Source organism: Macaca thibetana, chromosome 5 (assembly GCF_024542745.1).
Source record: "Macaca thibetana thibetana isolate TM-01 chromosome 5, ASM2454274v1, whole genome shotgun sequence".
NCBI lineage: Eukaryota > Metazoa > Chordata > Mammalia > Primates > Cercopithecidae > Macaca > Macaca thibetana.
Window position 1 is genome coordinate 82,593,195 of NC_065582.1, and position 27,194 is coordinate 82,620,388.

The following is a 27,194-nucleotide window of genomic DNA, read 5'->3' on the forward strand; positions in this document are numbered from 1 at the left end:
GTAATATTCATTACTCTCATCTTACAGATGAGGGTATTGAGACACAAAAGTTACAGCAAAGAATTTAAAATACCAGGCAGTTGGCTAAGTGTTTTAAAAGTCAAAGCTTATAAACCCAGTTAAGACAAATACCAATTAAAATCCCCTTCTTATAGATGAAAAAGCTGAGGTTCGGAAAGATTTGAAGAGGATGAGTAAGCAAGCCATGCAGCTACCTTGGGAAAGAGCTGGTGGCTCAAGTGGGGTGAGCAAGGAAAAGTTGGAGTTCGTGAGATTAACAAAATAATGGGAAATCACTGTAAGAACTTGGGCTTGTACTCTAGGTGAGATGAAAAGCTTCTGAATAGTTTCGAGCAGAGTAATATAATCTGTTAGATCACTCTGGCTGCTCTAATTGAACATAAATGGAAGAACAGAGAGGGCAAAAGCAGGATGATCAGTTAGAAGACTTATGTAAATATGTAGATAAGAGATGTTGGCTTTGGGACTAGGGTGCTAGTGGTGGAGTTAATAATAATTCTAGGTATGTTCAGAAGGTAGAGCCACTAGGATTTTCTGAGCAGAAGATATAGGGTATAAGAAAAGCAGTTAAGCAACTAGGAGGATGGAAATGCTATCAAATAAGATGAAAAATACCATGGACAAATGGAATTCTAGGGGAAAGAGTAGGATTATGTGTCCTTCCCCCTTGGAGCATGTACATCAAAGAGTTCATCTGGCAGCTATCTAGCTTATCTAAATGACTGGGTAAAATTGCCCAAGGAATAAGCATGGAAAAAAAAGAGGTCCAAAACCAAAGTCTGAGGTCCTATAACAGTAAGAATCCAGGGAGGTAAGGAAGAATCAGCAATGGAAATGATAGCGGCAGCCAGTGAAGCAGGAGGACCACCAGAAGAGTATGGTGCCAGAAACCAAGTTAATTAATAACAAGACTGAGAACTAGACATATAGCTACAGGGAGTGATTGGTGATTTTACCCAGAGCAGTTCTGGTGAAACAGTGGGGAAAGAAACCTGATTAAAATGGGTTTTCAAGAGGAGGAATCAAGCATAGACAATTTGGATTTTTAACAAATGGACTTAAAATTTAAACCTATACTTCCTAATTAGCTATTAATTTCTACTATTAATAAGACTCGATATCAATAGAAATAAGCATGATCTTGGAAGACTCAATATCAAAATTTAAACCTATGCTTCCTAATTAGCTATTAATTTCTACTATTAATAAGACTCGATATCAATAGAAATAAGCATGATCTTAGAAGTTAAAAGTCTGACTGTAAATTCCTATTTATTATTTGATCATAAATAGTGCATTCTCACAAAGACCTGTCATTGTCTTTGTCTCCTAGCTGTAATACTGTTTTCAAGTTAGTTTTGCTTGGTGGGAGTAGAGTGGTGAGCATATGCTCCATGAATTTAAAGCCATTAGGCATCTCTGAGAAATCATGGAGACTGAGATTTTCCCAAAATGTAATTTCCAAAAAAATGTTATTAGAGCATAGACCACTATGATTCCTCATCTACCAAGGTTCAAGATATACAGATTCATTCAAAGTCAGGGGTACTTGTAAAATAAATAAATAAATAAATAATTTCCCTGTGTGTGTGTTTTTTTAAGACTAGTCTACTTCTGATTAGGAGGGTGGAAATGAGTTCCAAACAAATTAATCCATGCTTTCATCCATATTTTCTGTGTTACTATTCCATGTTAAAACGCTTCATGTTGTAGTATTTCATTAAACACAGTTAATGGAGAATTTTAAAACATGCCTATATAATCACATCAGCCTTGTTATTCAATAAAACTCAGCTATTCGCAATCAGAAATGACAAAGGTGACATTAAAACCAATCCCACAGAAATACAAAAGAACCTCAGAGACTATTACAAACATCTCTTTGCACACAAATTAGAAAATTGATAAATTCTTAGAAGCACACAACCTCCCAAGATTGTACTAGGAAGAGAGTAAAAACCTGAACAGACCAATAACGAGTTCTCAAACTGAATCAGTAATAAAAATCTACCAATTAAAAAAAGCCCTGGTGTGGTGGCATAGTCCCAGCTACTTGGGAGGCTGAGGTGGGAGGTTCGCTTGAGCCTAAAAGGCAGAGATCGCAGTGGGCCAAGATAACGCCACTGCGCTCCAACCTGGGTTACAGAGCCAGACCCCGTCTCAAAAAAAAAAAAAAAAAAAAAAAAAGCCCTGGATCAGATGGATTCGCAGCTGAATTCTACCAGATGTACAAAGAACTGGTACCAATCCTACTGAGACTATTCCAAAAAACTGAGAAAGAGAAGCTCCTCCCTTATGTATCCTGTGAAGCCAACATCAGCCTGACACCAAAAACTGTCAGAGACCATAAGGAAAAAAGAAAACTTTAGGCCAGTATCCCTGATGAACACAAACACAAAAGTCCTCAACAAAACACTGGCAAATAAAATACAGCAGCACATCAAAAAGCAATATACCACAATCAAGTAGGCTTTATTTCTGGGATGAAAGGCTGGTTCGACATATGCAAATCAATAAATGTGATTCACCACGTAAATAGAAGACCAAAAATTATATAATCATCTCAACAAATACAGAAAAAGCTTTAAGTAAATCTGCATCCCTTCATGATAAAACCCTCAATAGACTAGGCATCAAAGTAACATACCTCAAAATAATAAGAGCTATCTATGGCAAACCCACAGCCAACATAATACCTAATAGGCAAAAGCTGGAACCATTTCCCTTGAAAACTGGAACAAAACAGGGATGCCCACTTTCATCACTCCTCCTCAACATAGGACTGGAAGTCCTAGATAGAGCAACCAGGCAAGAGAAAGAAAAGGCATCCAAATAGGAAAAGAATAAGTCAAATTATCTCTCTTCAATAAGTTATGATTCTGTACCTAAAAAACACTAAAGACTCATCAAAAGGCTCCCAGAGCTGATAAATGACTTTAGTATAAAGTTTCTGGATACAAAATCAATGCACAAAAATCAGTAGCATTTTTATACACCAAAGTTCAAGCTGAGGGTCAAATCAAGAACACAATCCCAATTACAATAGGCACACAAAAAATGAAATATCTAGGAATGCACCGAACGAAAGAGGTGAAAGATCTCTACAAGGAGAACTATAAAATACTGCTGAAATAAATCACAGATGATACAAACACAAGGAAAAACATCATACACTCATGGATTGGAAAAATCAATATTGTTAAAATTGCCTTACTGCCCAAACTAATCTACAGAGTTAATACTATTACTATCAAACTACATACAACGTCACTTATAACAGAATTAGAAAAAAATTTTCTAAAATTTGCATGGAATGAGAAAAGAGTCCAAATAGACAAAATAATTCTAAGCAAAAAGAACATAACTGGAGGTATCACATTACCCAAGTTCAAACTATACTACAAGGCTACAGCGACCAAAACAGAAGTGTACTGGTACAAAAACAGACACATAGACAAATGGAACAAGATAGAGGACCCAGAAATAAAGCTGCACACCTACAACCATTTGATTTTCAACAAGTCAGCAATAACAAGCAATGGGAAAAAAACTCTCTATTCAATAAATGGTGCTGGAATAACTGGCTAGTCATATGCAGAAGAATGAAATAGGACCCTTATATTTCACCATGTACAAAAGATAATTCAAGATGGATTTAAGAATTATATATAAGACCTAAAACTGTAAAAATCCTAGAAGAAAATCTAGGAAATACCCTTCTCAATATCACCCTTGGCAAAAATTCTAGGAAATACTCTTCTCAATAAAGAATTTATGACCAAGTCTCCAAAAGCAGTTGCAACAAAAACAAAAGTTGACAAGTGGGAGCTGATTAAACTAAAGAGCTTCTGCACGGCAAAATAAACTATCAGCAGAGTAAACAGACAGCCTGAGGAATGCGAAAAAATATTCACAAATTATGCATCCAACAAAACTCTAATATCTAGAATCTATAAGGAACTTAATTCAACAAGCAAAAACCAAATAACTCTGTTAAAACGTGGACAAAGAACATGAACAGACACTTCTCAACAGAAGACATATATGTCACAAACAAGTATCAAAATGCTCAACATCACAGAAGTGCAAATCAAAACCACAATGAGATACCATCTCATACCAGTCACAATGGCTATTACTAAGAAGACAAAAAACAAAAAACGAAAACAAAAACAACACACAGATGTTGGCGAGGTGGTAGAGAAAAGGGAATGAAAATTAGTTCAGCCACTGTGAAAAGCAGTTTGCAGTTTCTCAGAGAACTTAAAACAGAACTACCATTTGACCTAGCAATCCCATTACTGGGTATATACTCAAAGAAAAATAGATTATTCTACCAAAAAGACAAATACACTTGTATGTTCACTGCAGCACTCTTCACAATAGCAAAGACATGGAATCAACTCAGGTGTCCATCAACAGTGGATTGGATTAAAAAAAAATGTGGTACACATATACTATGGAATACCATGCAGCCTTAAAAAAAGAAAATCATATCCTTTGCAGCAACATGGATGCAGCTGGAAGCCACTATCCTAAGTAACTCAACACAGGAACAGGAAATCAAATACAATGTCTTCACTTACAAGTGAGAGCTAAACCTAAACATTGAGTATACACAGACATGAAGATGGAAACAAAACGCACTGAGTACTACTAGGAGGGAGGTCAGGAGTGGGGTGAGGGTTGAAAAACCACCTATTAGGTACTATGCTCACTACCTGGGTGATGGGATCACTCCTACACTAAACCTAAAGGACATACAATTTGCCAATATAAGAAATCTGTATCCCTTGAGCCTAAAATTCAAGTTGAAAAAAAAAAAACCCCAAAACCTTAATTTTATTGCACCATTAACAAATAATTCGCTCACAGACATACACACAAATCCTGAGTCATTTCTACAAATATGTCTCCAAATTGTTCTTACTTTTGAACCTAATTCTATTTATCTTCATTTATATCTGCCTTTCCCAATTATTCTAGTCAAATAAATATCCTTTAAATGCAGTCTTTTAATTTCTAACTGCTTTTCTTTTATCAGGTCCTTCCTCTTATATGAGATAAATACTTATTCTATATCTGCCAAGAATCCTTTCTCTTCTGCTTCAAAGACCTATTTTAAGAAACTTTCTCACACATTATGAAGCTTCATCTGTCTCAAGAGTATTTTTCTGTCTCAGGAGTATTTTTATTAGAGAAAACAGGCAATACAAAATGAAACTTCCTTTTAGATTATTAAAATCATTACATTTTAACTTAGATATTTTCTCTATATCCTGAAGTTGAGTAAAAACATGTGCAAGTATATTATTAGATGGAATTTATAATTATAAATCTAAACTTTTCATCTCTGTCTTTCTGTGTTGCAGCATGAGACAATCTACAGCGTAAGTGATTTTGCAGCACATTAATCTGTTCTCTCTCCATGTCATACTTTTCTGCTATGTTGGTGTTAATATTATTGCTTTAGTTAGGATAAAATCTCTCTGCGGTGTTGTGTTAGTCTGTTCTCACACTGCTAATAAAGATATACCTGAGGTTGGGTAATTTCTAAAGGAAAGAGGTTTAATTGACTCACAGTTCCACATGGCTATGGAGGTCTCACCATCATGGCAGAAGGTTAAAGAGGAGCATGTGTTACATGGCAGCAGGCAAGAGCGTGTTGTGTATGGGAACTGCCCTTTTATAAAACCATCAGCTCTCATGAGACTTATTCACTATCATGAGAACAGCACAGGAAAAACCCTCCCCCAGTATTCAATTACCTCCTACCAGGTCCCTCCCACGACAGGTGAAAATTGTGGGAGCTATAATTCAAGATGAGATTTGGGTGGGGACACAGCCAAACCATATCATTCCACCCCGGCCCCTCCCAAATCTCATTTCCTCACATTTCAAAACCAATCATGCCTTCCCAATAGTCCCCCAAAGTCTTAACTCATTTCAGTATTAATTCAAAAGTCCACAGTCCAACATATCATCTGAGACAAGTCAAGTCCCTTCTGCCTATGAGCCATAAAATCAAAAGCAAGTTAGTTATTTCCCAGATACATTGGGGGTACAGGCATTGGGTAAATACACCATTCCAAATGGGAGAAATTGACCAAAACAAAGGGCCTACAGGCCCCATCCAAGTCCAAAATCCAATGGGGTGGTCATTAAACCTCAAAGTTCCAAAATAATCTCCTTTGACTCCATGTCTCACATGCAGGTCATGCTGATGAAAGAGGTGGGCTGCCACGGCCTTGGGCAGCTCTACCCGTGGCTTTGTAGGGCACAGCCACCATCCCAGCTGCTTTCACAGGCTGGAGTTGAGTGTCTATAGCTTTTCCAGGCACACTGTGGAAGCTGTGGGTGGATCTACGATTCTAGGGTCTGGAGGACAGTGGCCCTCTTCTCACAGCTCCACTAGGCAGTGCCCCAGTGGGGATTCTGTGTGTGTGGGGTCCCATCCCACAGTTCCTTTCTGCACTGTCCTAGTAGATGTTCATGACAGCCCTGCTCCTGCAGCAAATTGCTGCCAGGACATACAGGGGTTTCCATACATCTTCTGAAATCTAGGCGGAGGTTCCCAAACCTCAATTCTTGATTTCTGTGCCTCCACAGGCTCAACACCATGTGGAAGCTGCCAAGGCTCAGGGCTTGCACTCTCTAAAGCAAGGGCCTGAGCTGTACCTTGGCCCTTTTTAGCCATGGCTGGAGCAGCTGGGAAGCAGGGCACCAAGTCCCTAAGCTGCACACAGCATGGGGGCCCTGGGCCCAGCCCAGGAAACCATTTTTTCTTCCTTAGGTCCTGTGATGGGAGGGGCTGCTGTGAAGGTCTTTGAAATGCCCTGGAGACGTTTTCCCCATTGTCTTGGCAATTAACATTTGGTTTCTCATTGCTTATGCAAATTTCTGCAGCTGGCAGAAACGGGTTTTTCTTTTCTACTGCATCGATAGTCTGAACATTTTTCAGACTTTTATGCTCTGCTTCCCTTTTAAACATGTTCCAATTCCAAACCATGTATTTGTGAATGAATAAAACTGAATGCTTAAGAGCACCCAAGTCATCTCCTAAATGCTCTGCTGCTTAGAAATTTCTTCTGCCAGATACCCCAAATCATCTGTCTCAAGTTCAAAGTTCCACAGATCTCTAGGGAAAGGGCAAAATGCCACCAGTCTCTTTGCTAAAGCTTAGCAAAAGTCACTTTTGCTTCAGTTCCCAACAAGTTCCTCATCTCTATCTGAGACCACCTCAGCTTTGACTTTATTGTCCATATCACTATCAGCATTTTGGTCAAAGCCATTCAACAAGTCTCTAGAAAGTTTCAAACTTTCCCACATTTTCCTATTTCCTGAGCCCTGCAAGTATCCAGGAAGTCTTTCCTATCTTTTTCTGAACCCTCCAAACTGTTCCAACCTCTGCCTGTTACAGAGCTCCAAAGTCGCTTCTACACTTTCAGGTATCTTTACAGTAGCGCTCCACTACCCAGTATCAATTTACTATATTAGTCTATCCTCACACTGCTAATAAAGATACACCCAAGGCTGGGTAATATATAAAAGAAAGAGGTTTAATTGACCCACAGTTCCACATGGCTGCAGAGGCCTCACAATCATGGCACAAGACAAAGGAGGAGCAAAGGCATGTCTTATATAGTAGCAAGCAAGACAGCATGTGTGGGGGAACTGCCCTTTTATAAAACGAGATCTCATGAGACTTATTTACCACCATGAGAACAGCACAGGCAAAACCTGCCCCCAGGATTCAGTTACCTCCCATAGGGTCCCTCCCATGACATGTGGGGATTATGGGAGTTACAATTTAAGAAGAGATTTTGGTAGGGACATAGTCAAACCATATCAGGTGTTTTATACAACATGTACATTCATGGGGGGGGGAGAATGGATACAAGGTTTACTCAATGTGTCATCTTGAGGCAAATTTGAAAAACTCAATAATAGTTAATAATGGTCATTTAATTTAAGCCTTATGATTCTTACACAGGACTGATTTTAACCTTTAAACATTACAAACATCACTTTGATAACTGATTCCAAAACTATTAAGTAATTACTAGTAAATACCTACCTGGGAAAGCATCAAAAGTAATTCTGTCTCCAGGAACAGACCCATTTGGAGGAGCCAAGATTTCAACCTTCTCTGGTGAACTAGCACACATGAGCATTGCTTGAGATAATACTCCCCTCATCTTTGCAGGTTTCAGGTTACAAAGTAAAATCACCATCCGATTTTGCATCTGTGTGAAATATAAACTGGTAAGTAAACATGTACACAGATTAAGCCTAATCATATCCAGACTACATTAAGCTACACCTAATATGCTAAGTATCAAATGTTCTACTTTTGTGGATGTACCTTTGTCTTTGTGTGCCCAAAGTCTCTTATTGTTGTTATAAAGCTTTGCATAAACATGAAAAAAAAAATTCCTCCAAATTGATAACACATTATGGTTGAAAGAGCAGAGGAATTTCAGTTAAAAATTTACTGAATGAATAAATAAATGAGTGAAATAGATTTGGTTGTGAATTTCAGCTGCCATTTACTAGCAATGAGAATGCATAAAGTTGACATTCCTGTTTCCTCAAAAATGAGAGAAATAATATTGAAGAGTTGTCATAAGGATTAAATCATAATATGCACATAAAGCATTTAGCCTAGCAATAGAATTAAAATGGACACATTTACACATGTGCATTTTCTTCCCTATACATTTGATCATTTCCAGAGCTATGCTACATTTATTTTTTAATTAAAAAAAAAATTGGTTGGGCATGGTGGCTCACGCCTATAATCCCAGCTTCTTGGGAAACTGAGGCAGGCAGATTGCTCGAGCCCAGGGTTTTTTTTCAAGACCAGCCTGGGCAAAATGGCAAAACCTAGTCTCTACAAAAAATAAAAAATTTCCCTGGGCATGGTGGCATGCAGCTATAGTCCCAGCTACTTGGGAGGCTGAGGTGGAAGGATTGCTTGAGTCTGGAGGCTGCAATAAGCCTTGATTATGCCACTGAATTCTAGCTTGGGCAAGAGTGAGACCCTATCTCAGAAAAAAAAAAAAAAAAAAGATCACTTAACAATTCCAGCACCATGCAACATGCAACTAACATGCAGGGCTATTTCTACAATTTTTTAATGGAAGCAAATAGAAATTTCTTTAATCTTCAAATTTGAAGTGTCTTAATTTTTTTCTCCAACTAGCAAAAGTAAGAAAAATAGTTATTTAAATTCTTTCAACATGTTTAAAATGAATCATACAAGAGGATTATTGCTTGAAGGAGAAAAAAAGATGTATTCTAGATAAAAGATGGTTTTATAAATAAATGTTATATGCGAATTTACTCTGAAATACTATGATTTTAAAAAATGAGCCTAAGAGTCAAATTCGAAATGAATTAGGGGGTCTTCATAAACAATATTTCTCTTCAAATGCTTCAAATAACTTGACAATGTCACATATATGAGAACTTAAAAGTTACAGCAAAAATGTTTAAGAGTAGCAAAAGGATTAGTTAGAAGCAATCCTTTAAGGATCTGATGATAGCTATGAACCTTTTCCCTAGAAAAAAGTACAACCTACAAAATAGAGTATGTAATTTTGAGTACTAAGTGTCCCTGCTTTATAGAATGTCTACTAGTACTATCTTCTTTTTTTTTAAACTTTTATTTTAGGTTGTACCTTGATGGGTTAGATACAGATGTTTATAAAAATAGCTTTGCTTATGGTTGTGAAAGATGGCTGCTGGAAGAGAAAAAATAGTCCACAACTTATAAGAACAGAAAAGATGAAGCCCAAATGAGGAGTTTTTCCAATTTAAGCTGGCTCAAGATCAGTTGGTTCTTTTCTCCAGGGCTCCTAACTTCATAAGGAGTTATGAATCAGTCCTGGTCCTATGTAACATAAATATTAAAAAGTAAAAAAAGCACATGCATATGCCAAGTCTATTTCTTTTTTCCTAGATAAGAGAAACTTCACTGATCTCCTTAATTCCATCTTCCTCCCATCAACAGAGCAGCCAGAATGATCCTATTAAAATGTCAGGCTGACCAATGTTATTCTTTTGCTCTAAAATCCTACAATGGCTTTCATCTTACTCAGAAAGAATGCCAAACTCTTTACAATGATCTATAAGACATTTGGCACCCTTATCTCTGATTTCGTCTCCCATAACTTTCTCAGTTATTAACCCTGCTCTATTCATATCGGCCTCCTGTTCCTTGAACATCCCAGGCATCCATCTCTCCCAGGGCTGCCTGAAATGCTCTTCAGCCAGATAAACACATGACTTGCTTTCATTTTCTTAGACTTTTTCTCAAAAGTCACTTTCTTTATGAGGTCTTCCCTGGGCACTTTATATAAAATATCAGTATCATCCTGGCTTCGATGCTTATTAGATTCTTTCCCTATTTGATTTTTCTCTTGGCACTTATCACTATTTAACATACTAAATATTTACTTATGCCTCGGTAATATTTCTGACTCCCTTATATGAATGTGAGCTTCATAAAGGCAGGGCTATTTTTAAAAATATGTTTGTTGCTTGGGTGTGGTGGCTCACACCTGTAATCCCAGCATTTTGGGAGGCCAAGGCAGGCGGATCATCTGAGGTCAGGAGTTCGAGACCAGGCTGGTCAACACAGTGGAATCCTGTCTCCAATAAAAATACAAAAAATTAGCCGGGCATGGTGGGCTACTTGGCAGGTTAAGGCAGGAGAATTGCTTGAATCCAGGAGGCAGGCAGTGGTTGTAGTGAGCTGAGATTGCCCCACTGCATTCCAGCCTAGCTGACAGAGTGAGACTCCGTCTCAGAAAAAAAAAAAAAAAAAGTTTATCTATCTCTGTATTTTCATTTGTTTCTGTATCCTTTACTTAGGTGCTTAATAAATACTTGCAGCTATAAATATAATTGAATGAACACAGCGATTTGTTCAAGTTCACAAAACCAAGAAGCAGCAGAGTAGCAATAAACAAAGGCAGAACTATCCTAATGTTGAAACCTATAATCTTTGCAATATCTCCAAAGCACCATGGGACAGAGGAAATAAGTAGATGATTCAAATCACTATAGAAGACATCTAGAAAGAGGACATTTAAAACTATTATTGTCTTTGATTCTTTCCACTGTTATTAGATTTTTTAAAAACCACTTATTTCTTCAAGAAAGTAAATATGGTATTCAAAAGTAAAGAAAAAGGAAGAAAGTAAACTTTTGTTGAGGAGGTTTGAAAGCTTATAAGAAAAAAAGAGCAACAGTTAGAAAACACTGCTCTGAAGGGTATCATCATGGAGTATCAATTTGCTTTTAAAATGGTTATCATGCAAGGTTATCCTTCATAAAATATACCATCAATACTTTTCACATATTCCAAATACTCAGCTCTAATTTCACTATATAAAGAATTAAATTTTAAATAGGGAATAATATTATATAAACTGTCATGGTTTGTTTTCTGAAGTTACACAAAAGCACAGTTCCCGGTGCTAAACTCACCAGAAGAAAGGAAAAGTGGAGATACTCTAACCTCCTATCAATTTCTTTTATGAAACACTTAAAACCCAAACTTCACTGGCTCAGATAATTAATCATTGGAGACCTAAAAGAAATGAGCTTGTTAAGTAGGAAGCAGAAGAAATCACTTCCTTGTACTCTTGATGATAGGTCAATATTGATCCATTACCCGTACTGTGTTCCAGCAATGGTGAAATTAGAGAGCCAAAACAAAAGCCCAGGCCAGAGATCAAAACTACAATTTTGATGCAATTCTGATACAACTGTCTACCAAATAAGTAAAGGAAATGAGTAAGGAACCCTAGACAGAAAAAACAAGTAACACTCTTGCTTTTTTGAGACATGGTAAAAAAAGATACCTGAGTCTCTCCTTAACCTTCCATAAGTATAACACTAGCAGAAAAGTAAAGATAAATACCAAATAATCACAACTGACCTTGCACCTCAACTATGGAATGGTTGAAACTGTGTTAAAGAGTCTAACTTCCACCTAAAGGTGCTATCCATTACTAAGTGTTAACCAATTTCTGCCTTAAGAAAACAGCAGGGGGATGGGAAGGGTGGGGGTTGGGCTTAGTTCTGATTTAAGAAACAAGACATCAGGATTTTCATGTAAAATTCCATGTGTAAGTATTTTATGAAATACTATGAAAGATAAACTGAAACTTTTTGGGATTGCATTCTTTCCTTGGCCCAGCAGTTTGTAATTTATGACCTTGGTTATATGTATGGCTCTAAAAACTACACAGTACCTGTAGTTAGAAGCTTCATGACTAACTCCACCTTGAATGGTAAACAGTAAAGCTGAACAGTATAGGGATTAAAGATAATTGGCCTTAGAGTGAGATGAATAAGTGTGTGTGTGTGTGTGTGTGTGTGTGTGTGTGTATAAAATGAGTATGTGTATATATATAATGAGTGTATATACATATAACGACTGTGTATATATATATCTACAGATAGAGATATATAAGTTGATTCACTTTTCTAAACGTCATCTGTAAATGGGGATGATACTATTGAGAGTTGTATACAGTAAGAAATAAAATAGCATGTGAAAAAAATTTATTAAGTACTTCTAACATAACAGTTATCATAATTATTTTTATCACTGTTTCATCATGGAATTTTATCATTCCTTGCTTTTTAAAATCATGTACTATAAACCCAGAAAGCACCAATCTAAAACTATAAGAACAAGTTTTATTTCTCTAAAACCCAAAAAATACTTTCATACTTGAGGAAAAATGAGGAGAGGGGATCATGGAGATTGAACTTGTAATTTTTAATAGTATTCTTCTATTTGTTAAAAATGGGATGTTTTGTATTTTGTTGTTAGATTTTACATATATAATATATATATAACTATAGTTTTTTTATGCAAAATACAAAAGTAAAAATATTTTAAAAACAGAAAATAATACATCTTTTCTTCTTCCTATCCTTATGCATTATATCTTAATCTACAGATGTTTTACAGGTTTTTGGTGGTTTTATGTTTTTGTGATATTAACCACATTCAAACTAATTGACTGAACTAATTAACACTGGCACATGTTGTATGGTACACAAAATTATAATAGAAAGATATCAAGAAATAGAGAATGAAAATGTTTAATGTACACAACAGGAAATTCAGTTGTACAGATTACCTGTTCAAGAGGAACATGATTCACCAAGCCACTGACAACTGTCCTTGGGGCTATTTCTCCAACATCTACTTCTTCTACATACAAAGAATCTGCATCAGGGTGTTTTCTGGCAGTTATGATGCAACCAATTCGAAGATCCAGACGGGAAACATCTATTGGCTTAAAGTCGGCACTTCCAGCTACTGATTGCTGTTTTTTCTCCTTCTTCTCTCCTAAAAAGTATTTATGAATGGATAAACATCAGAAATAAAACCAAACAAAAAAACACTATGAAAACTCCATGGTATCAATATTGAAGAGCTTAAAAGGAAAAAACAAAAGAACGTTTATCTCCTACCTTCACTTAAATAATAACAAAGAAAAAAATTATCCAAGTCATAAAATCTTGAATCCTATTTTATCTATTTCTCTGTTGTATTTCTATGTGAAGACATGGTGTGAGGTTGGCAAACTATGGCTCATGGGACAAATCCAGCCTGTTGCCTGTTTTCAAAAATAAAGTTTTACTGGAAGACAACCATATTCATTCATTTACATATCATCTATGGGTACTTTTGCAACGGGGCAAAGTTGAGTAGTTGTGACAAAGGCTTTAGGCAGAAAAAGTTTGCCTTTCCCTGAAACAGGACAACAGAGAAACCTCTAAAAACTTTTACTACGACTCTTTGGAAGGTGATAAATACTTTACTTAGAAAGAACACCACAACCAGTACCCAAATGACAGAATGAACTAGAGTGGAATACAATTTCACTGATAAAATATTTTTCTCCTCACTTATATAAACTTGTAAGTATATAATTAATTTCTCCATTTCTTAGATTTCCCTGAAGATGTATTAGGATTTCAGGGTTATCCACAGTCACTATTTAAGCAGATAAGAATATTTTATTCTGAATATGTTTTCATAATTACATTTTTATTTATTTGCTGATAATGTATCTCTTACTAACACATGATTATTTTAGCTACTGAGTTAATTGTAACCTGCAAAGAGGACTCATATTCTGTAGGTTTACAATTAGCTTTTCTGGCCCCCAAAAAGTAAAACCAAAATAAAACCTTATTTACCTTTGAATCGAAAGTATAAAGATGAGCTGTTGTAGCTCGGAAGCATTCTTTCTCAAGTATAGATTTATTTAATCTTTCAACATATATTTACTGAGTGCTATGACACCGGAAATAGTAAGATGGGCAGTCCATATTGTCAAGGCACTCAGAATCTCTTTTAAAGAAGACAGACATGTATACGTATAATGAATATGTGATAAACATTACCTACACAAAGAAATATAAAAACTCAGTGAAGAATAATTATGCATGAAGCAGGAAAGGAGGATTCTGTGTAAAGGTACTCATAATTCATACAACAATAAGTTTACCAAAGAGAGGATGGAACTAACTTAAAATACTGGCCAATTTTTAATCTCATTAGCAAGTTTTTAAAAAATTCCATTTTCCATAAAGAAATTAGCAAAAGTTTTTTAAATGGTAAAAATCCAAATTATACAGAAAATATGTACAATAAAATTACCAGAATATACCAAAAATCTTAATTTTTGTGTGATAAAGTATATGCATTTACTTAAAAAATACTGTACTATAACAATATATCTATATTTGTATGTATTTTAAAACTCGAATCTACTTCCTAGGCATTTGAAATACTTTTATCAGGTATTCCCATTCTAGAAATGATTGCAAATATTAAAATCTATACCAAGATATTTGTTAATTATCATAGGGAATTTCGGAAATATTTCACTGACAAAAGGGTGATGCTCAATTAAGATATGTGGCAGTCTGGCTGGGCATGGTGGCTCACGCCTATAATCCCAGCACTTTGGGAGGCTGAGGCAGGTGGATCAACCGAGATCAGGGGTTCGAGACCAGCCTGACCAATATGGTGAACCCCTGTCTCTATTAAAAATACAAAAATTAGCCAGGTGTGGTGGCATGCACCTGTAGTCCCAGCTACTCGAGAGGCTAAGAGAGAATTGCTTGAACCCGGGAGGTGAAGGTTGAAGTGAGCTGAGATTATGCCACTGTACTCCAGCCTGGGTGACAGAGCAAGAGTCCGTCTCAAAAAAAAAAAAAGAAAAGAAAAAAGATATGTAGCAGTCTGGAAAGATTATATGGGCACCACAGCCCTTGCATGAGCAGAATCTGGCAGTCTTAACTAGCAGCTAAACACGGATGGAACAGCCCTCTATAACCAGCATCGTCTAATATGGTAGCTGCCAGCCACATAGGTTATTTCAATTTCAATTTAAAATTACTTTAATTAGAAATTCAGTTTAGTCATATTACCCACATTTCAAATCTTTAATGACCACATGTGGTCATTGGTTACCGTGTTGGATAATGCAGATATAGAGTATTTCCATTATCACAGGAAGTTGCATTGGACAGAACTGTTCTAATCCTATAACTCCATTTGTTCGTGTGGTCCTGTGTGCTCCCTCTTCCATCAAAGGAGAGCCTTGTTGCCTTCTCTAACTAGAAGACTGATTAATCCTGAATCAGAACAGTGCACCCTCCTTAGAGAACAGAATATGGATTCCACTAAGTTTGCCAGAACAGGTTATATAGTTGTTTTGTGTCTACTTCTTAACATATTTTATAAACTAGAAGAATTAGTCCAACTCGCTTTCATTATAATCATACCACCTAGTGGTGAAGTTGTATAGCAGAGGCTGTACAGCCCCTACCTACTTCTAACTAAGAGGTTACTGATGTTTGCCAAAGGAACTGGCAAGTGATTTAGAGGCTAAACTGGCTTGGGTTAGTTCATAAATCCCTCTGTCATGTTATATTTTCCAAAAAAAAAAAAAAAGTAAGTTTAAGTATAATGAGAGATACTCATAATTATTTATAAAGGCACCTTTTTAGACATATCTGGGGAAAGGAAGTCAGAAATCTTAGTTCAGACAGTCTGCTTTGACTGGTGGAATGTTCTTTTCCTATCTTCACAACTGGTCCTAAGCCAGTTTCCTATCTCTGACTTCTCTCAAACCATGCCACAAATAGATACCAAAATTCAGCAACACCAAACTACATATGGGTTTCTATACTTAATGTTTACTGTCTTATGTTTTAACTTACGCCAGTCCCTCTGCCTAAAATGCCACGTTTACCCCGTTAATCTGGTCAATATTCACACACCATTTAGGACCCAGCTTGTATGTTCCAATACCATATTGTTCCTAATTTTATCCTAGCTCATGAAAGTTGAACTTTATTTTTGATACTATTATTATTATCATTATCAAAATTTGACATTTTCTGATAATCCAGTCAAGAGCTAAATATGCTTAAAGGTCGAAAATACCTTTTTTTTCAATTTTCTCTTTTGCTTTCTTTTCGTCTCCTGTTCCTCCTTTTATCTGTTCTTTGGTACCAGAAGATACAGCTGTTACTGGTGTAGACTGTACCACATTTTCAGAAACCATAGAATTAGCTTGCAGTAGAGTACCAGATGGAAATGGTATTTGCTTCACTGAGACAGAAAATGAAATAATGTCATTCATATTAAACCAATAAATATGATAAAAAATATGAAATTGTGAACCATAAATAGAAACTCTTTTTAAATGAAAAATTCACTGTATATGGCTATCAAATATCCACTGTCTGAGACTATAAAATGGCTGCCAAAAAATTAAGCATATTTTAGCCATTATTGAGGTATCAAAGAATAAAGGCATGATTGCCATTTAATTAATAACTACTAAACTAAGAAACCTGCAGATAAGAACAACAGCTAACATGTATTATGAACTTACTATGTCCCAAACACTTTTCAAAATGCTTTATACGAATTAACTCATGTAATTCTCATACTCTAAGAAGTAGGTTCTATTCATGCCCCCATTTTATTGATAAATCTGAGTCATTCCGAAGTTATGAAGTTGTCCAAGTTGCCTGGATATAGATTCTTACTTCTTTCCTCACTGTTAGTGTGACTGGCCAACTTCTTAACTTCTGGATTACTCACTTTCTATATTTAATTACCTCCATTTTGAATTTCTGCCTGAATTAGCTCTTGTTTCAGTTCTTCAATTTCTTTCTTCAGTTTAGCATTTTCAACTCGAAGTTTCTTCTCTTCCCTCAAAGTTGCTTGCAAAACTAGGATCAAGAACATCTAGTTAAAATACATTTTTTAAAAAAGGTTTTGTATGAATACTATTTGAAAAGAAGACAGCCAGTATAACTAGAGCTAGGATAATACTAGCTCTAGTGTAACCAAATGTTTGGCCAGTGCCTTTATGCCAGTTTAGTATTTATTAAAACAACATGATATTTAAGAGAGTGAGAAAGGGAGAGAAAATATATGAAATAAGAGTAAAACAGAAAGACTTTGTTTATGAATCATTTTCCTAACTCCTATTAAGATGCTAGCTAAGATCAAATTAACACCTTTTCAGCATTGCAGCTATAATAAAGGGCAATGATAAATAACCTAAGAAGCTGGCACAAAAGTGCCTATGTGGCCAGGCGCAGTGGCTTATGCCTGTAATCCCATAATCCCAGCACTTTCAGAGGCGAGAGGATCACTTGAGCCCAGTAGTTTGGGACCAGCCTGGGCAACATGGCAAAACCCCATCTCTACAACAAATACAAAAAGTAGCTGGGGGTTGTGGTACATTCCTGTGGTTCCAGCTACTCAGGAGGCTGAGGTGGGAGGACGGATTGAGCCTTGGAGGTTGAGGCTGCAGCGTGAGCTGAGATAGTGCCACTGTACTCCATCCTGGGTAACAGAGCAAGACCCTGTCTCAAAAATATTTAAAACAATAAAAAATAAAATGTCAATAACAGATACTGAAAAAAAGAGAAGCATTATATTAAATTATACATATATTTTTTTATAAAGTCTGAGATGTTACCACACAAGCAAAAACTATTCTCATGTCTTTCTTTTTAGTCATTACCTTTTAAAAGAAGCTGAATATTGCTAAAGTCTGAATTAAGCTAATCAAACATTCAATGAGTGAAATAACTCAAGGATTTGCTCAAAATATAATGTATGTGTTAAAGGTGTGCAATGGGGCAACAAAAATATGAGAGAAAAATAATGGTTCTCAGTGGGGTTGGTACTGCTTTGTAGGTAGGATTTTGAAAATCTGTACGATTATTTTTGATTGTTAGTACTGGCATTTATTGGGCAGAGGCCAAGAATGCCAGATGTCCTGCAGTATGCTGGATACTCCTACAAAATGAAGAACTGTTTCACATTCTGCAGAACTTTCTAGTGGCCTATTATAAATTTGCATAGGTAAAAATCCTATTAACAATTATTTGAGCCTAGATTTTAACTATTCTTTATGTATAAACACAAAGTACTTTTAAGCATGCTTATTATACCCTAAATTTTCTATGAATCAAGTACCACATAAATCAAGAGTAGACTGTACCTCGTTTTATTCAAAGTATTATCTAATCAATCACTCATCATTTTGAATAAATCATCTACATCACTATCTGCTTCTGGTATCTGAGATACCCACACAAAGGCAGTCTGACTATACACCTATACTGTTGGCATTGTACCTAATGCATTCTTGATGATTCCTTGTATGTGAATCATGTGGCATGTGACCCTGTTACACTGCCTTTAGTGGTATAATCCTGCTGAAGCATTACTTACTGAAATACATATTATTGTTACTACTACTTATACCTTTCTTTTTATTTCTCTTCTCTATTATATATAGGATTAAGATATGTTTTAAAATTATATATAGGTAGGTTATTTTTCTAGGAAATGTTTTCCTTACAGGATATTAACAGAGATTTTATAAAGCATTTATTCTAAATTGGGAGCAATTTGACCAAAAACTACCAGCATAGGCTACCAAAGAATAATATAAAGGTGAAGAATAAGTAGAAAGATTTTCAAACTGGCAAAACTAAAATGCTTGTCAAGATGCTACGAAATGGCCACCTATAGAAGACAAAATTCGATTTATAACACATATTATATTCTACAAGCAATGACCATGTCCAATCTCTTCATCTTATTAATAAAAAGAGAGTAAGAATTTTAAGAAAAATAATTTTAAAATCTCGAGAAACATTATTAAAAAAGAAACAAATAAAGTGGTATGGTAAAATTAGAAAAAAAAATTGACAACGTTTCTGGAGAGTAAATACAGGTTTTTGTAAGCCATTAGCTTATAAAATGTAGGAAAGTATTTCTACTAGTGACAGCAAAAGATTTTGAAATTTCTATTCTGACATTGACTATTGAGAATAAAATACATTTAAACAAACAAAACCAAAGCCAACTGAAGTCCTGAAGGTAGAGGTTCAGGTTTGATATTTTTCCACATATAACAGAAACTTCTAAGTAAAACTTAAATAACTTATATGGTAAACATTATTATTTCTCCGTCAATGTATGAATTCATTTTAAGTATCTCCTTAAAAATTTAAAATTTTCTTACTTGCTTTCTCCTTAAGTAGAGAAATTTGCTGCTTAAGATATTCAATGATTTGATCTGCCTCTGCACCCTTCTGCTCCAGTCTCTTCAGAACAGCATCATTATTTGCCATTTTTGCCAAGAGACGGCAGAAAATCCTAGATGAAAAAATAAAAGTCATAAATTACACTGTGAAAAGAATAAATTTATACTATAGGACATTATGAAAAAGCAGTCTGAAAGGAAAAACATTTTCTACTGTAATAGATAAATATGTTAGAAAAATATGTTTCCTATGGAGAGCAACAAGCCAAACAAATAGCAGAAATGCTAAGTAGAATAATTCCTGAATCTATTTAGAAGAGGAAATATAGTTTGTTGCTAAATGCAGAAAACAGGTTATTTAGCCACATTTAAGGTTGAAAGGTTTTAAAGAAAGCTTCAGGTACACTAAGAGATAAGAATACCAATAATCCTAACTATGCTAATGAGAATTACACCTTTGTTCCAAAGTTAAGAGTTGCTGATTTCATTCCTTTTATATTTCTATATACTGGATCTTTCTACTGTGTATTCACGTAGGTACAATTTTCAAGAAAAAAAAGTCAATTAGGAAAGACAAATATTAAAAGAAAAAATCAACAATTAAGAAAATATTAATCATATGCTTGTTCAGATATAATGTCAACATATACCATTGTCTTTATTTTAAAAATTAGAATTTTATTTTTATAATAAATTCAGAGAAATTAAAAAAAATACTATCAAGGTACAGAAAAATGTATTCAATAAACATTCTGAGATTAATTCACCATGTTAAAGTTTAAACTGCCACATACTAAAAAAAATAATACACTGACAATGGAGAGAGTTAATCGTTAGTAACACTATGAACTGTTCTTTTCTACCTGATTTAACAAGAATTTATAATTCAAGGTATAACAATGATATAAGCATTGCTGAAATAATTTTCACTTTAAATAAATGAAGCAGCACTCAATATTAATGGTGAAATTTTGAATAAAAACCAGATAAGACACATAATAACAGATTGTTTGAAAATTTCAAATTATTATATAAAAAATATTCTGAAAAGCCACAATAAACTGCCTGGTATTTATTTTTGAGGTGACTGTCTAGACCTGTTGGCTCATTTTTGAGCATTAGTCTATACTTAAATATCAGTTAAGATACTAGTTTTCTAGTTTTTTTCTTAATTTTGAAATTTGAACAAGATGATTTGAGCTATATCTTTTCAAAATGTATTTTTCTAAAATGTACCACTAATTCACATTCATTTCAGTATTATTCATCAAAGATGTCTTGACTAGAGATGTAAAAGTTGCCAATTCTGCCTAATCAGATACTATAATGTTTGTGACAGCTATATTTCACCTATTGAGTATATTTCATCATTACTTACGTTAGACTAAAGTAGAAAGACATTAAAATAAAGAAATGCTGTAACTAAGGATACCAACATTCAGAAGAGCACAGTTTTGTTTTTTTTTTTACTTTAACTTTCTTCATATATCCATTTCTATTAAGATATTTTCTCTACAATTCTTGCTTTGCAAACGTTTAAGTAACAATATGGTATTCTGTGTTCATTTTGGTAAAAATGGCAGAGTTTAAAAGGTGGCATCTTCATTAGAATTTTTGTGCTTTTTTGGTCGGTATTTTTCTAAACTGTTAAAATAATAGTCCGTATAGAATAATGCTCATAAATAAGCCAACAGTTCTAGACAGTCACTTCAAAAGTAAATACCCACCAAGTTGCTGAAACTCATGTTCTGACTCATACAAAAACATTTAAAAAATCTGCTAGGACTAACAGTAATTTGGAAAATAGAGATAATAAATCCAGCCTAAGAGAAAAAAATACAATTTTACTGAGTGGATAAATTTGTTAACTACTTACAAAATATAATTGGAATAATGAGTTACACAAAATATGACCTTACAATACATATTGAAGAACAAGCGTAAGTTTAGGAAAGAGAATATCATGTTTCAAAATACAGATATACAAATGAACTAAACACTAAACACACATATGCAACTACTAAGAGGAAACAATGTGAGAAAAAGAAGTGATAAAACTTTTTTTTTGAGACAGAGTCTTGTTTCTCACCCAGGCTGGAGTGCAGTGCCATGATCTTGGCTCACTGCAACCTCCGCCTCCTGGGTTCAAGCTATTCTCCTGCCTTAGCCTCCCAAATAGCCGGGATTACAGATACCTGCCACCTGGCTAATTTTTGAATTTTTAGTAGAGATGGGGTTTCATCACGTGGCCAGGCTAGTCTCAAAATCCTGACCTCCCTCAACTGATCTGCCCGCCTCGACTTCCCAAGGTGCTGGGATTACAGGTATGAGCCACTGCGCTGGTGCCCAGCCTCTAATTCTCCAGTCCTACATAACTGGTTATCTGGAAATATTATTCATGATGCCAACATTAAAAATGTCTCATCTCGTGAAATCTAAAAATATTTCACTTCTAGTTATGTCTGTGTTTTAACAGAACTTTTCTCAAATGCTAAAAGCCATTTGTTGTCTTTAGAACAGAAGCTCTGGAAACAGGTTTTCTAATACTTGTTGATTAATTATCATTTAAATTTTTAAAAAATATAAGTTGGGTGCATACGTTTATGTTTAATGTTTTCTAGTAACATGCAGATAATGATCACTAGCACTGGCAAAGGAACATAGGTTTTTTTCAGAGTGTTTATAAACAAGCTTTGGGTCAATCATATACTTAGGCTGTGGGACCTTGGTAAAATTATCTAAATTTTCTATACTTCATTTTCTTAATTTATAAAATTACTTGTACCTGATTTCACCTCCTACTTCCTTGTCACCTCCTTTCAGGGCTCCTTTTTCTTTATCTGTCCCATTAATGATGATGTTCTTCAGGGTTTGGTCTTAACCGCTAATCTTTTCTAGGGATCACAAACTAGCCTGACAAAGTTCAGGGATAGCTTTCTTTTCCAGGGCTAACAGTGTTGGAAATAACTGATGTGAATGTCTTTAAGTAAGACAGACAGACACTTTACTACTCCCTGTTGTCTGCTATTTATATTACCTGCCAGGTTCCTAAAATAAGTTCATGACCCGAACTTTATACTCGCTGATTTTGTGTCATGTGCTGGGTTTATAGTAGAGAATAAAAATAAATATGTTCTTTGAACTAACTAAGCTTTCAGACAAATGGGGGAAACACAGTTGAAGACATGTTTTAAAAAATGTTATGCTTAGGGCACAGCGATAGTTTAACAACAATACTGCTTAGAGCTCAAACAAATCTTTTACCATTCAACCCAGTACTCATTTCATTAATCTCTATGCCAATTACTCCCCTGTGATTTTTCAATTTTACACTGAATATAAGTTAACCTTCAAAATTTTAAATCCTCAGAGTTTCTAATATGCTAATATGTATAAGGTTTCTCACAGATGATAATAACAACTACATATATTTGTAGAACATGTACTATGGCTGGCTAAATGCTTTACACAAGTCAATTTCAAATATTGTAATAATCTCCATTATACAGAGAAGAAAACTTGAATTAAAATTAATTTGCCTCACATAATACTTAGTAAATGAGGACTGAAACTCAGGTCTGTCTGATGCTGCAGTTAGCTCTTTTAATGCTCTAGCTATAATTTCTCTAAAGGATATAATTACAAAGCATTTTCCAGTATATTTCATGACAGAATCCTAACCCAGGAATACCTATTAACATTCGTTTGAACTAGTATTCTCTAAAACATTTTGGGAAATGCTGGTTTAAGTCTCTGGACTAAAATTAAAAAAAAATCAAGACTGTGAGATTAAAATAGATATAACAATTACATGCACAGTAATTGAAAATATAAAACATTTATGAAGAGAAAAGCACAGAAAACAGTAGACCAAGTATGTTAATTGTGTTTGATTGGTGAGAATCAAGACTTTTTCTTTTTCCTGTACTAAATTAAAATGGTAACAATGCATTTTTTATACCAAAAGCTTTTGAAACATATTATCTAAATCATTCTGCCCCTTCACATTAATTTTGTCCGTCTCAATGTTAATTATCATATTTCATCAACGCTAAAAAGCCATTCATCGTATGATACCTCTAATGCAGAATCTCAAATACTGTACATGAATTTATAGTACACATTAATCATTAAAATATACACACAAAAGATGATTTTTGAGATTCTGAGATCTTCATGATCATTTTTGTTCACTCAGCAATTTCCTCAGGAGTCCTCCCCACCCCACCTACATTGCCTGCGATCTCTTTTCAAAAGCCAAATCTCTGTCCTACGATGACAACATTGGGAATCAAACATAAGTCAGTTACTACTTTGAAATCAAAGTTTTACAAGCAGATTTTTAATTTTAGAATTCCTATGCTATATAGGAACTCTACACAAATTTGAAAGTGTCTCTACTCAAAACCTCTAATTACACTCTTTCGAAATTACAGTAGGTAAAAATTTACATTTTTGTTGGAAGCTTTAAATACTATATTTCAAGAAATCTAAAATGCCATCAATTGTAAAATGGTTTCAATCCCAAGAAGCTCTATTATTTTATGTACCAGTATGAAAAAAAAACCACTATTGAATCAACTGACCCAATGCTTTCTTATCACTTAGACATATCTACATTATTTATTAAAAGACTTCTTTTACATTTAACCCTGGATTTTTATCTTGTATCACCCTTTTGTTTTCCCTCATACACAGTAACTTTTCATTCTAATGCTGATCATAATCTTCTAAATGATCTTTAAAAGGGAAATTAAACTCAACAACTATATGCCAACACTGCACATATAACTCAACTGAAATAATGAGAAGATTAAGTTATGACTAAGTGTGTGTAAGTGTGGGCAATGACAAATATCTCACAACTGCCAATTCATCTACAGTGATTTAAAGATGTCAACAATTTAAAAATCATCCCTATTTCAGAGATGTATATATGAGAAAAATGTGTACATCAGAATTGATAGACTATAGTAATTTTAATCATTTTTTTCCTTTCTTCTCCTTCCTTCATTCCTCTTCTTGCCTTCCAACTTCTTTCCCTGATTTGCTACACAATCTAGTTACTGGATATCTAAGAATGTTACAGTATACATAAAATACCCCACACTGAAAGAACGTCCCTATTATAGTGTTAAGCAATGTGGTACCTTTTAGAACTAGGTGAAAATTCCTGCTAGGATTTAAATCATATGTGTCAAAAGTCAGAATTTAAAGAAGAAAATTAAATACACTGAGAACAATGCATCTCAAGACACTCAAAATATGTAAGTGCAGCAACCAGCAGTAATTCCATAGGCCTTTTATCAACCTTTGCCAAAACCTATAAAAAGAATATCTAAAATTGCTTTTTTATGAAAGTTCCTATTTATTCTTGTTTCCCTTACCAGAGAGCCTGCTTTCCCCTTACTGATGAGAACACAGGGGGTCCTGGGTAAAGAGTCCATAAAATTTAAAAAGGAGTATGCCTTGGCCTCCCATGACCCTCTTACCTCACAATAAGGCCATCTTTTACCTGGTTCAGATTTGCAGACTAGGTCCATTAGATACCTTGTCATTAAATACCTATAATATACCCTAATCTTTGTGATCTTGACAGGTATTATTTCCATTTTATAGACAGATCCAGGAAAATTACATGACTTATCGGAATCCCTTCAAGTATCACAGAGCAAAGCCATGATTTTAACTTGCGTTTGCCACTCTGAAACTCACACTGGAATTCCTTTTTAAAGTGTCCTTCAAAGTCTAATTAAATAAAATTAACCCTGTCATCTATAATACTCTTACATATCCAAATTAAGTACATCAAGAATATCACTGGCCATTTTTTACCACCCATAGTCAAACCACCATTATGCTTCCTCTGGATTATTGCAACACTCTCCTTATTGGTCTCTTTTCTCCTACCACCCCCTCCTCTTGTGTATTTTCCTTTATGAGTGACCCTCTTAAAAGGAAGTCAGATTCCATCACTCTACTGCTCAAAACCCTCCAAAGTCCTATTTCATTTAGAATAAAAGTTAGATGTCCTCAAGATCTTCATGACTTGCTCGCCTTGATTTAATCTCCAGTGAAGGACTAAACCCTTTACTCAACTCTGACCTACAGGCTTCCTTGCTATTCTAGCAGGTTTCTGCTTCATGACCTTTGCAATGGCTGGTCCCTCTGTCTGACTGCACTTCCCCAAGATATTCGCATGGTTACATCTCCCACTTCTGTCAGCCCTTTACTTCAAAGTTATCTTTTCAGCAAGACCTTCCTGTGTCACTCTATAACCTTCTTCCCTGCTTTGTATTTCTCTTCAGGACTATCACGACCTAAAATACAGCATGTTTCTAATTACTTTGCTTAGTATGTGCCTTCCTCACTAAAATGTGAGCTACAAGTAGACAAAGATTTCTGTCTGTCTTGTTCACTGCTCTTCACCTAATGCCGAGAACGGTGCCTGGAATAGAGTGGGCGCTTAATAACTATTCGCTGAATGAATAAATTCCCGTCTTCACCCTTCTCTCCCCCAAAGCACCCAAGTCCTTTGACACACACATTCACATAACAGTAAATACGCTTAGGGATCGATATTTTTCGGTAGCATTCTTAACTTAGCCCTGCATCCCATTTCTCAAACGTGGCTCCTTTAGAAGGAGGTCTCAAGCTCTTTCCTGTTTCCTCAGGCAAGGGCTGGTCCTGGTGCGAACGGACTACCCGTTAGCAACCGCAGGCCAGGTCCTCTCTCCTGGAGGCAAGTTACAGAAGGAAGACCCCTACGATCGCAATCCGCGATCCCCGAGTGAGTGACCCTCCACGACGTCACTCACATGAAGCGGTGGCCAGGGGTTCCGAGAAAGCCACAGCAGGAAGCATGTAGGAACAACCACCCGAGCACTCTAGCAGTGAGAAAGGACCCAATGAGGTGTCCTTGCTGAACGCCTGAGTCTTCTACAGATTCAATCGTCAATTCTTTTTTCCTCTTCCTGTGCTCAGTCCCATTAACCTTCCACACCACGCTCCTCGTCTTCCATTCCCTCACCCAGGATTTCCAATCGCCCCCTCGTCCCCCGGCACCTCTTTCTCTGTCGCTATATTTCATTTCGAGTCCAGTTTGGGCAAGGGGCAGGACGCCACAAGTCGGGGTCTTTCCTCAGTATTGGGTCGCGGTGGCTGTGAGGGCAGAAGAAAAGGCCAGGCTGAGGGGAGGGCGGAGGGTAAATAGCTGGGATCTGTGATTGGGCAAGGCCAGGCTCGCGGTCCTTGCCGGGTTCCGCGAAGGGAACCTGAGCTGACTCGGCTCGCGGGCGAAGGGCAGCCTCTGAGCTCCCGGCGTTCCGGGAGCGGTCTCTTTTGTAGGAGCACCTGAAATGCAGCGTCTAGTGCACTAAGTCGTAGCGGCAGCACCAGGCACAGCGACTGCGCTGTGGCCCTGTGTAGAAGCTCCATCCCCCTTGTCTTTGTGTTTGCCTGCGTCCCCAGACTCAGAGGCAGGTATTTGCGTAATCTAGTTTTCCGTGTCGTAGTGGGTGGGGTCTGTGGGAGGTAGAGGAC

General features: G+C 35.8%; 3 protein-coding genes across 4 annotated transcripts in view; 2 read left to right on the forward strand and 1 right to left on the reverse strand.

Moving 5' to 3' along the window:
• The window catches only part of PPA2 (inorganic pyrophosphatase 2), a 1,020,900-nt gene that overhangs the window by 104,867 nt on the left and 888,839 nt on the right, over window positions 1-27,194 (forward strand). The gene's annotated exons all lie outside the window — the stretch shown is intronic.
• AIMP1 (aminoacyl tRNA synthetase complex interacting multifunctional protein 1) overlaps window positions 1-27,194 on the reverse strand; it is a 524,679-nt gene that overhangs the window by 2,616 nt on the left and 494,869 nt on the right. The window contains exons 2-7 of the mRNA XM_050791498.1: window positions 26,471-26,547; window positions 19,632-19,765; window positions 17,200-17,313; window positions 16,517-16,684; window positions 13,188-13,399; window positions 8,099-8,267 (exon numbers count right to left, since the gene is read on the reverse strand). Of these exons, the coding sequence (XP_050647455.1) occupies window positions 8,099-8,267; window positions 13,188-13,399; window positions 16,517-16,684; window positions 17,200-17,313; window positions 19,632-19,765; window positions 26,471-26,472 (799 nt within the window). The 5' untranslated portion in view covers window positions 26,473-26,547. The remainder of the gene's footprint in view (window positions 1-8,098; window positions 8,268-13,187; window positions 13,400-16,516; window positions 16,685-17,199; window positions 17,314-19,631; window positions 19,766-26,470; window positions 26,548-27,194) is intronic.
• The window catches only part of TBCK (TBC1 domain containing kinase), a 235,564-nt gene continuing 235,169 nt past the window's right edge, over window positions 26,800-27,194 (forward strand). Inside the window, exon 1 of one of the 2 annotated variants that reach the window (XM_050791478.1) lies at window positions 26,800-27,134. The gene's annotated coding sequence lies outside the window, so the exon portion shown is untranslated. The remainder of the gene's footprint in view (window positions 27,135-27,194) is intronic. The other variant, XM_050791477.1, reaches the window with a different exon arrangement.